Below are 12,392 nucleotides of genomic sequence, written 5' to 3' on the forward strand. Positions count from 1 at the left end.
TTATGGTGGTTTTTTTGTTTGTTTTTGTTGTTGTTGGTGGTGTTGTTACTTGATCTCTAGCTGACATCTTACAGATCACTAACACAATAGTCACTGAATCTCTATTGCTGCATTGAGAATAGCTTGTTATCTGATCATAATTGGAGAAAAGTAGACATTGCAATATAACTACCCCAGGTAAACACTAAATAATTCACCTAGTGAAGCAAAGTCACTGTTTCTGGAGTCTCTGACTCTGGTGAATGATTTTATGTGGTCAAGCTGCCCTTACATCATACATTTAAATGAATTTAATTAAAAATTAATTTATTAGTCCAGCTCAGTAGTTCAAATGGACATGATGAAAAGAAGAACAGGGTTTGGTGCACCCATTAGTTGCTACAGAGGCATGCACTAATCAGAAAGGTGATCCCTTCACATGTTGAAATGTCATGGGCAAGACACTGAACCCCAAGCAGGGTCCAGTGGCAGGCTAGCCCCTTGCACGGCAGCTCGACTGACATTGATATTTGAGTGTTGTTACGGCCCCACCTAGAACACTGTTTGGGCAGATTTTATGTATTCTCTGTTATGGTCCAGTTTCTCAAGTCACTAAGATCCTGGAGTCTGAGTGGGCGTTCCTGTCTGGCCCAGTGCTCCTTGGCCATAGAAGGTCCAACCTGTCAGCTCTCTCACTCTCTCTCTCCACATTGCTTGTGGCTGTGGCCACAGTCTCATTTGGTATCGTTTGGTGCACCACATTCTGACCACAAATCCACAGCAACACCACTGATTTACACATTTCACATTATCATTATTATTGGTATTATTTATTTAATAAAACACTCTTGCTGGCATTACCCATGTAATTTCTTGTCTTCCTTGACAACCCGTCCTCTTGAAGCTCTTAATGTTTAGTCTTTGCAAATCAAAAATGCAAGCATTTATAACAACCACACAAATTTGACCCTTGGCCTTGTATGAGTTTGTTATGAATGACTCACATTATAAAGACATACAAACTAATATAGGCAGTTGTATGTAAAATTAAAGTTCCTTTAATGTTGAGTCTTCTGTTGAGATCTTTCATTAATTCAGAATCTGCTTTGCCAACAGTTACATGTGTGACTCAAGATGCCTCTTAATAAGTCTAAATAATCACATATATAAGGTCTTCTTTCAAGACAGAGTTGAATCAGCAGCCTAACATTAACTCATCTTCCACCTACAGTCCTCCGCTCTACCTGCTCCACCATACCCGGGAATCATTTGTCTGTATAATGAAGGGAAAAGGTGAGGACAGGGAGAAGAGGGGGGAAGAAGAAAAGACGAAAAAAATTACTGCGGCACTGTTCAAAGCCATATGGCTCTGCCTGTAGTGTGCAATTTGTGTTCAGGTGTTAAATTTCAAGTTTGGTTCAAAACTTACAGGTTAGGGTTAGGGATAGGGTTACTAATTTACTTGCAAGTACAACTAAAGAATAATGTAGACCCTTAATACAAATGGAGGTTATATTAATCCTGGAATGTACCTAAAATCAGCTACATGCTAACAGTATCAGTATTATGTAGTCTGACTTTACATTTTATGCTGTTGTAGCTGTTGTGTACTCTCTCTCTTGCGTTGTGTGAAGAATCACGCTCGGAGTATTCACTCTTTGGCACCAAATCTGCCGTTTATTTGCAGGAGCAGGGCACTGGTAAAACAGTCTGATGTTATTTCTCTCTCAGTTGCAGATAGTACTAAAAACCCAAAAGAAATTATTCAGGTAACTGTTAGCGCTGACACCACAGAGGTTACTGGTAAAGTTACATTCAAACCAGTAAAGTTGCAGACAACGTGGTGTACTTTATTATCTAAACAAGCCAGTACTCTGCCCAGCTATTATAAGTGGCTTAACGACATGACATCTTGTTTGTATTTGGAGGAGATTCGATATAAATTGTCTGACAATCATGACAAATTTCTTAAAATCTGGGGACCATTTATGGAGCACATAAAGAATAGGAGGAGTCAGCCTATATCCTCAAAAGACTGAAGTGAACTCATTCTGGACCACTGGAACCTTCAATGTGCATCATATGGCTTATATGTAAACTGTTTGCACTTTATGTGAATGTGAACTGGCAGTGTTTTTTTTTCTTGTGTGTGTGTGTTTTCTGTTTAAAAAATGAAAATCTGAATAAAAAATATATTTAAAAAAACAAGCCAGTACTCTCATAAAAGCATTTGGCATGTATTTCTCAACCATAGCGCCCAACAAAGCCAGATGTTTAGACACTAAAACAAACTTCATTTAGCATTTTCCATTTCACAGCAGGACATTCACAGCAAGAACATTACAGGGCATGTGGGTTCATTATAGAATGTGCTGTCTGTAATCATTACAGTACCTATGAAACTATGGTAACAGGTAGCTTACTAACAATGAAAATAGCATCGTAAGTGGCTATAGTAAGATCAGTTACCATCATATATGGACAGAATTTTCATTGTTTAAGAAAACTTCAACAAACTGTGGAAATGTTTCCATATAGGTGAAGTCAAATGAACTGCAGCATTTTCGTAGGCGATTCTAAAGCATTGTCACCCAAATAACTAAAATATTAACTGAAACAGTATTGATCTATCCACATCAGGTCCAATAACATTAACTGTATAATAAGATACCACAATATGCAATTTTGTTTTTGTTCTGTAACAAGCCACTAGACAACAAGTAGAACAAAGTAGAATTCAACAAAGTAGAATTCCTGAAATTCAACAATGGCTTTTGTTGATTCATGACCCAAAGATTTTCTATGGCCCAATCTGCCTGCCCCTACAAAACTTTCTAGAGGTGCCACTCAGTGGATAATGGATTGTGTTTACGACTTGTTGCTGTTTTCTCCCAGGTGGGAGTATCATTGTGTGGTTCACCAGCAGCAGACATTAGAGCCCTTCAAAGGAACGTCAGCATCGGCCAGATGATCATCGGCAGTTCACTACCGTCTTTAGTGGACATATGTAGCTCTTGCTGCCTTAGTAGAGCAGCAAACACTGCTAAGGACCAATCTCATAGTGAACACCATCTGTTTGACCCACTACCGTCAGGCAGTCACATAAGAAAAACAGCTTCTAACCCAGAGCCATAAGAGAACTGAATGCAACTGGATCTTTCTTGGATTAACGGCCTGTCTCTTACATGTATCAACTGTATCAATTGTAACAAATGTACAAAAATCATCACTCTGAATGAATAAAGTTTGGCTTTATCATTGTCTTTTTAAGTTGTGCATTGTGATCCATATGACTGCAAAATGAATATGCATGTTGTTCTGACCATCAGTGGTCATCTGCATAATTGAATTGAAAACTTTTTAAATGGGTGGAGCGGGGTTGGGCTTGGTTGGAACTTGGATAGGTGACACCCTGGAAAAAGGCTGTAAGCTTTACATTTCAGTTTGTGGACAGCGGAGAGCGCTGCTGCTGCTTCACCACACACATATCTGACAATGAGCACTTCAGCATTATGAATGTGCTTCAGTTTTCAATTACAATGAAGAGTAAAAATACGGAAAATCTGAACAAAAAAAGACACTTTCTTTTACTCCTTTCCCCTCAGAAGATGATCTCATGAATGAACTGTCGAGAAAAAGCATGTTTACTGTTTAAATACACATTTAAACTGATGTAATTAGAGAATATTGAAAGCAAAGGTATGGGGGCTAGTAAATAAAGGCAATTAAAACACTGAGACAAAAGAATGTAAAAAACATTGTGTCTTCTTTGACATGAGTGTTTACTTATTTGCCAGTTTAAATAAAGATGGGTTCTTCTGATGCAACTAGCAAACACTGAGCTCAACTTTGTTTTGTGTACCAGTTCGAATTCTGTCATTGTCATCCATCACAGAGGAAGTGTCCTCTTCCACAGCCTCTATCTTCTCTTGGTTCCCCCAAAACCTGACAACCAAACAAACAGAGGTGTTAGAGCTAACTAAGAGCTAACTTTTATGAGAGGCTGTCAACACTGCCTGATCCACATGTATGCCTTATTCAACCACCAGGTCCCAACAGGATCAACAACCCTCAATGCAGGGCACTTAATCTTAACTGTCACATTTCGACTTCTACAATCCCATTAAGTTATTTTCCTTCCTTACTACAATAGCGTTTTTTTTTTTTAACAGAGTATTTATATGATGTGTAAATACACCTTGACACCCTTCATCGATGTTTTGCATGGTTTTCATTATTTAATATGACAAGCCAATAATCTATTATGTCTATTGGTGTCTCCAGTAGAGGAAGGTGTCCTGGGAGGGCCAATCATGTTTTAGCGGACCCCTTGTCAGTCTCCAGCACAACTTTCAAGTCATCACAGAAACAGATACTGTACCTTTAACACCAGTTAGCAAGAAGTGATACTTATAAAATGACCGCTATTTTTCAGTAGTTTTCAGCTAAAAGTTGTTGTGAATGTGTAAATGCCTCTGAAACAGCTTTATACAACAGCAAACGCAACATGGGAGGCTTTAATAATAACGTTCATTTGGAAAGGGTGATATGAACATCCTTAATTGTATGCACTTTAATGTTAAAACAAAATCCATTTCAGTCAACAAATGTCTATGGTCTCAGAGGGTATACTGCTATATCGTCCAACTGTAAAAGTCATAGTAATAATCATCACATCACATCCTGGCCAACGTAGGTTTCCTTCAGACAAAGTGGCAAAACGTCAACTAAATAATAACAAACATCAATTTCAATCCTTTTATCAATATCTAGTCAGTGTAGCTATATAATATTATATCAGTGGTCGCAGAAAAGGTTGAAGATACATGCAAACTGACAGTCTTGTCTTGTCTGTTATCTGACAGGGGACTCCTGTTACCTGAGGTGATGCGTGTCCCAGAGGAGGATGGGTCCCTAGCAAGAGGACGACTGCTGTCAGTATAACTGGAGCAGTTATAGTTGTAGGGCTGGCTTCTGCAAAACAAGCAGTGCAAGTCACTTTAAGAGTCGGAGTAAAATATAAGTGGAATATGTTAGAGTTACATCTATATTTTCTCTATTTTCCACTCTTCTTTCTCCCTCCACTGCTTTACTAACCTCTGCCGACCAAAAAGATATCCCAGCACCCCTCCTGTTCCAAGACCAGTCCAGAAGCCCCCACCTGTGCTGGGAGCAGCCTGACTTCCTGGGTACTGTTGTTTGTAACTACTGTGGAAACCGTAGTCTGGGTTGGCACCAGGATAGTCTGAACACAAAACAAGAATACACCCAAGATTTGAGATTTGGGTAAGGGAGTTGATATCTTATTTTGTACTACACCAATACTAGATGGATGAAAGAAAAGGTGACAGTCGTGAAAGTCCTACCATACAAAATTCTGCATCAGCTACCTGTGAAGTCAGGTTTGAAACCTGGGGGGGGTGGTCCTGCCATGGAGCCGTGATGACCCTCTCTGGTATACCCTGCCTGTTCACCACCTTGCATCGGCCTGGCTGTGTTGTCACTGAGGAACAGCTTGTAGATGCCAAAGGCTAAGAGCAGAAGCACTGCAACAACGAGGAGGCTTCCAGGGTCCTCACTGCCTGGGCGGTTTGAGCTCTGATGCTGATGCCCATTTCCAGAAAAACCATTAAAGACCCAGGAGGCAAATCCACCAAGACCTGAGTCAGATGAAGAGAAAAAGAATTTCGGGGGGAAATTGTGGAGGAATTGCTGCTGCTATCATCCTTTGTCCTTTGTATCATACTGTTTGATGCTACAGACTGACAGACAGAAAGACAGACAGACCTCTAGACAGTTAGATGGACAGACAGACAGATGAATAGTGGATAAAACAGATAGATAAAATAAACACAATATAAACACAAAAGTTTGTTTCTTCTTACTGGTTTTATTACATCACCTCAGTTCTGGCTTCTATCCATCTGCTCCTTGTTCATTTTAGAACTGATTTTAAGAATTTTGCTAATCACTTTTTCATGACTTCAAGGTTTTACTGATCAGATACTTTAAAGCTCGTTTGAGTTTGGTCCCAAGCCACATTGCAGATATGTTGACCCCATGTGAGCCAGCTTGCAGCCTTAGATCTTTATGTGGGGCTCACTTCAGGTAGGGCCCACCTGACTAATCAAAGGTTGAGGCTAAAATATAAAGGTGATTGTGCTTTTACCATCGGGGCCTCTCAGCTTTGGAACTATGCGCCTGAAAATAAATTGCAGATTCACTGACCTGCATTAAACCATGTTTCAAAACTTATTTTTCTGAAATTGCTTTTGAATTATGTTGTCTTTATAATACTTTTCAATGCTTTTATTTTTTGTGTTTCTTTATATGACAATACATTTTGTATTTTTGCATCTGTTGTCTTCATTTTTATCTAGCACTTTATCTTAATTTCATCTTATTACTGTCTTGCTTTATTACTCTTAATATTACTGTTCTTATCATTTTTTTTGCTAAGGCAGGAGGAGGCTAAGGAAGTGGGGGAGATGCATGGGCAACGTAGTGACCACAGAGCAAACAGATTGCTTCAGTCTTAAAGCACACTAACTAGTAGGGAATGAGTCAGAATGAGGGCAAGTTAAGGAGAAAACTATAGGAAGACTCAAATAAAAACTTCTAGAGTTGGAGACAATATACACGTGTTGATCATTAACTGTCCATGTGTCTCAGAGAAAGCTGGAATCAGGAGTAAAATTTGCAGTCACCACCAATCCTGAACCTGATGAACCTAATGAACCAATCCTGACAAACTTGCAGGGTGGAGCTTTCTGTATATTTATTCTTGCATAAAATCTGTTCAGCTACATATGTGTTTGTAGCCAAACTCGTTTCTTGCTGTAAACACTTTTATTTCTCCTGTAAAGTTGGCTGTTTTAACGTGGGGCTCTATGGTGATTGACTCACTTTTGGAGCCAGCCATAAGTAGAACTCTGGTTTTTGGCACTTCTGCATTGGCTACATTTTTAAACCCTGCAGACTGCTGCTTAGGTTGCGCTTTCACAGCAATTCCACAAATATCTAGTCCCTGTGGGAAGATAAAAAAAAATGTCTTATCCATCATCAGTTCTTATTATCATCTCCATCCTCCTACCTCTAAATCCTCTGGATTCACCGTTGGAACCCCAGCTGCCTTGAGCCCTCCTCTTAGCCTCTTCAGTCAGTTCCAGGGTGTACTCGAGTCCACAGGAGCCTTTCAGTATGTAGGCATCAGCAGGGTGACTGTAGCCCTCACAGCTCACCTCAGTGTGACCAAACCGGTACATGTTGTCCATATCAGTCTTGCACTCCCACTGTGATGGGAAGGAAGCAAAATTAAAACCTGCTCCCACTGAGCGTAACACACTTTCCATTGCAGGTGAGTTAAAAATATACACACTTTTCATGTGTTCATAAACACAATTGCTTAATAAATTTAGAATTTTAACAAACATAAGTTGATGTGTTAACAAGCCCAATAATTTATTTGCTTAACAAGCTCGAAATATCCTCATTCCTTATTTCTCTTCTTGTCTCTCCCTTCATACAGGACTATGAAGGGGGATCACCATCAGCTGTCACTAAGAGAATGACTTGGCAACCTTTCTGGCAGGTCATTTCATTGTAAAAAAAAACAAATAAATAAAAATACAATGAAAATCCATTAATGGAGAGCTTTGATGTAGGGTTTTTTCTTGAAACATGTTAAATTTTCAAACATGATTTATTTACATTTGATTGATTTTATTACCATTAATGCGTTAGAAGTGAGGCAGTATGCTTCACCTCTAGTGAGTGATTCAGTCCTTTGTAAATTTTCGGGTATGTGGCCCTCACGAAAAAAGTTTGGACACCGCTGATGTAGACTATGTAATTATTTTGCACAATATAAATAAATCTGAGCTGAATTGAACGACTTGATTTACTGTCCAAAAAAAAAAATTGCCAGTAAATTAGGGCAGGGACTTTAATGTGTTAATTAAGATCAATTAATTACAGACAAAATCATGCATTTAATCACACCTTTCTCAGTTCCCTAATTTCTGGCACACCTGTAACACTGATGCACACTCAAGTCCAGTAGGTGGCGGTAATGCATCTAAACTCTGTTTTAAACTGTTCGCCAGCCGCGAATAAGATACACAGGACACACTGAGTGATGTCAGCGCACAAGAAAGTTTGGTGAACAGTGACGGAAGATGAGATCGCACTGAGCCTGTTGGGCACAAAGTTTTCTTTTAAAAAACTTCCTGATGGCAGCTTGGATAAAAGCGTGGATGTGTGCAAATTGTTCAACAAAGAGTTTTCTTATCACTGCAGCATTTCAAGCTGACGGTATCACCTCAATGCAAAACATGCTGCTGAGAGCACGGACACCAGAGCTAAAGCTACGTGTCTATAGGGCCATTTTTTTTCTCACATAAACGTGCCGCATATGAATGTCACCCGCTTGGTTGGCATTGGGCCACTAGGTGATCACATGACAGCCCTTCAGACTTTCAGTTCGGTAGATGCGTCACACCAACATGGCGGCTCGGTCACAGAATTTCTCTTTTATTACAAAAACTGTTCAGCAAAAAGTGTTTCTGAAAGTATTTGAGGCGAGAAATAAGTTGCTGAAACTGTCCTCGTTTTAGTTCGACAGCTAGTTTAGAGGTTTAGTGAAAGTTTTGTGATGTGTCAGACCTCCACTCCCCGCACCTCATTAGCATAAATGAAACTACTTTATGCAAATGACCTTTACAGAGACACACCATACATTAGCTATGACAGTCCTGGTACTGGCAAACAATGCAGAGTTACCAAAAGTCTTAAAAGGCTGAATGTAATTGCTATAATTGGACTTCAAGTTTGCAGTAATCTGTGAATGCAGCAGACAGATGAAAAATGCACAGATAAATGAAACGAACGTTTTTGTTGTTTAAGTTCACGTATGTCTATTCATTGATTCAGTAGTCAACCAAAATGTATTTGAATTGGAAAACATTGCTTATTGTGTCAAATACTGCTATTTGACAAAAATGTGATTAATCACAATAAATTACTTCCAAAATCTGTAACTAATAAGACAAATTTTTTTAATCGTGTCTCACCACTACAGTAAACCAAAAGTTGCAGCCCTACTTTTAGCAAATGTTACACTAAATACGCCTCATCTCTCGGACCTTGGTGCCCATCAGCACCTCCTTTCTTACCTGTACATCCACCCCATCCCAGCCTTTGTTCAGACACTGGACCACTTGTGGGATGAAGGCCTGACAGCCTGCTGAGCCTCCGATACACTTCAGCTGAAGAATTGGGCTGGAACGCCTCGCTGTAGTGTAGCGATTCCTGTACAGAGTCAATGCCTGAACGTCCCGCAGCAGCACACTACCTATGATGGAGAAAGAAGAAAAAGATTGCTTTTCATCACAAAAAATATGCATTAGTCTGTGTCAATTCTGACATAACTCCGAAATATGTTTCTGCACTGTCCCAGATTTTGTTCAGCGTTTATGTATATGTTATTTGGAGCCCAGGACTAAGTACTACAAAATATTTTTGACTGAATTTAGAAAACTTCATATGTTTTCAGACCATATTTTTTCCACCCAGAAACACCTTACCTGGGAAAGCATTTTAAGGGTTCAATCTCCAAAAGTATAACTCCCATAATCAATAAATTTGGTGAGGAGACGGGCAAAAATGTTTCCAGTAAAACCAAATGTGTTAATGGCTCCAGCAGAGGCACATGTTTAGTTACTGGCCGTTGAAAATTGAAGAAATTACAAAGTTTTCAAACAAAGGTGGTACTAGCCTTTAACATGAGTAGAATTTGATTTATGGCAAGCTAAAGTTCCAGATTTTTGCTATTTTGACAAGCCAAAATGCCTATATATAGCCATTTCATGTACACAGTAACAGTTTGATTCTATGATCATGTTAAAATGTAACAACTGGGGCTGGGACTTTAACACGTTAATTTCAATTAATTTATTACAGAAAAAAATAAGTTACAAAATTAGCAATTATAAAAATAATTAGTTTAAAAAATAACGCATTTAATCGCACCTTTCTCAGTTCCCTCATTTGTGGCACACCGGCAACATGTAGGTGACAGTAATGCACCTGAAGTCTGTTTGTCAGCCACGATGAAGATACACAAGATGAGTGAATCCGTGAACAAGAAAGTTTGGTGAACAATGAAGGAAGACAAGACCGCATTGCTTGGCTTGCTGGGCAGAAAGTTTTCTTTTAAAAATCTTCCCGATGGCAGCTTGGATAAAAGTGTGGTTGTGTGCAAACTGTACTACAAAGAGTTTCCTTATCACTGCAGCATATAAAGCCGACGGTATCACCTCAATGCAAAACATGTTGCTGCAAGCACCACAGCTAAAGTTACGTGTCCACAGGGCCGTTTTTTCTTGCATGGAAAAGTACCGCAAGAAAAACGGCCCTGATTTCTCTTTTATTACGAAAATTGTTAAACAAAATGTATTTCTGAAAGCATTTAAGGAAATAAATTTCTGAATCTGTCCTTGTTTTGGTTTAATGACAGTTAGTTTAGATGTGGGGCTGCACAGTGCAGTAGTGGTTAGCATTTGTGCCTTGCAGCGAGAAGATCCCTGGTTCGCATCCTGGCCTTCCCAGGATCTTTCTACATGGAGTTTGCATGTTCTGCCTATGTGTGGGTTTTCAGTCCAAAAATATGCTGAGGTTAAGTGATTATTCTAAATTGCCCATAGGTATGAGTGTGACTGTTTGTATATGTAGCCCTGCCTCAGACTGGCAACCGGTCCATTGTGTCCCCTGCCTTCGCCTCATGTCAGCTGGGATAGGCTCCAGTCCCCCCATGACCCTAATGAGGATTAAGCGTTGTATAGGTAATGGATGGATAGTTTAGATGTTTAACGAAAGTTTCACGGTGTGTTGGACGTGCACTCTCTGCACCGAATTTGCAAAAGCAGAAGACAAGTCTACTTTATGCAAAGGAGCTCCAGGGAGACGCACCAGAACGCAGCTCGAAACGCACCGTAACGCAACCAGCATGCAACACGGTGTGTTTCACACAGACAATAAATGAGATGCAACAAATTGACGGATCCTATAGACATGACCTTTAGCTATGACAGTCCTGGTATAGACAAAAGAAATATAAATGAAACAAAAACATTTTTGTTGTTTAAGTTCATGTATATGTCTATTCAATTCAGTTGTCAACAAAAATGTATTTGATATGAAAAAACTTTGCTTATTGTGTCAAATACTGCTATTTGACAAAGATGATTAATCACAATTAATTAATTGCAAAGCCTGTAATTAATTAGATACATTTTTAATCACGTCCCACCACTTATATATATACACACACACACACACACACACACACACACACACACACACACACACACACACACACACACACATATATATATCTTTTCCTCTCACCGTTCGGACCTGACTGTAAAACACACAAAAGTGAAACGTGACTTTCTACACTTAATAAAGTATGGCACTGAAAACAACATATCTGGTTAACAGAACAAATTACAGCTCTCTCCAAATCAGCATCGGACTCATGATTGATCTTCTTAAACTGTTCTCTATGCAGAACGTCCTGACACTCATGATAGAGCAACGTGGAGCTCCACGGCAACGCAAACTGTTGTTGATTTCTGCGTGGGTTTTGCGACCAGCTCTAAATTGTTCTTCTGCGTTGACTTCTGGTGTTGGAACAGAAAAAAAAACAAACAAAAAAAACGCCGTATTTAGTATTTCGGGCTTAAAAAGCTAGAGCAAAAATCCAACAGTGTATTTTTTTAATCAGTTAAATAATACATTTCTACATTTAGGTTTTAAAAATTGAAAAACAAAAAAACAAGGCGGTTTCTTGGGTTTTCAGATTTTATTTTGAAACGGAAAAACGAATGAGCGAACCATACACGGATTCAAAACAAAACTACTTTGTTTCTGTTGATTCTCAATGTTAATGGGCACTGGAAAATCTAAAAACGGGATGTTTCTCGTTTTTGAAAATTGGTATTTCGTTTTTGGCATTTATTGGGTCAGCTAAAATATACTTTAATACATTTTAAAGGCTGTGAACGGAAGTCGCCGGGCTGTTTGCAGCATTTCTTAAACTCCAGCCATCACACGCAAAAGGTACAAACACAGTTAACGGAAACAAAACCTACCGTCATCCCAGCTCCTGACGCACCCCAACAAACAAAGCTGTAACACAGCTGTAATAAACATTTTCATGTCTTTGCTGTGTATTTCTGGTGCGGCTTTGACATCCGTCCGTCTTCTCTCTGCGTCATTACGCGAGAACAAGAAGACGGTTTGACTTCCGTATTACGTCAACTGTTTTGCTGCCGTTGACCAATGGAGAACATGCACGATTGCAGCACGAACAAGCTCTATATATGAAACCCGGTCTGGACCGCAGGTGGCAG

The 12,392-nt window shown here is 39.4% G+C and overlaps 1 protein-coding gene across 1 annotated transcript; it reads right to left on the reverse strand.

Annotated features, from left to right (window-relative positions):
- Nucleotides 1–1,629: 1,629 nt before the first annotated feature.
- Nucleotides 1,630–12,287, reverse strand: saraf (store-operated calcium entry-associated regulatory factor). Its single transcript, XM_055009617.1, has 7 exons — nucleotides 12,128–12,287; nucleotides 9,153–9,327; nucleotides 7,073–7,271; nucleotides 5,370–5,639; nucleotides 5,077–5,224; nucleotides 4,859–4,953; nucleotides 1,630–3,924 (listed from the first exon to the last, which is right to left on the reverse strand). Exons 1-7 carry the CDS (start codon nucleotides 12,196–12,198, stop codon nucleotides 3,899–3,901), a joined length of 984 nt encoding a protein of 327 aa, XP_054865592.1. The 5' UTR covers nucleotides 12,199–12,287; the 3' UTR covers nucleotides 1,630–3,898.
- Between the last annotated feature and the right edge of the window lie 105 nt (nucleotides 12,288–12,392).

This window comes from Amphiprion ocellaris, chromosome 4 (genome assembly GCF_022539595.1).
Source record: "Amphiprion ocellaris isolate individual 3 ecotype Okinawa chromosome 4, ASM2253959v1, whole genome shotgun sequence".
Classification (NCBI taxonomy): domain Eukaryota; kingdom Metazoa; phylum Chordata; class Actinopteri; family Pomacentridae; genus Amphiprion; species Amphiprion ocellaris.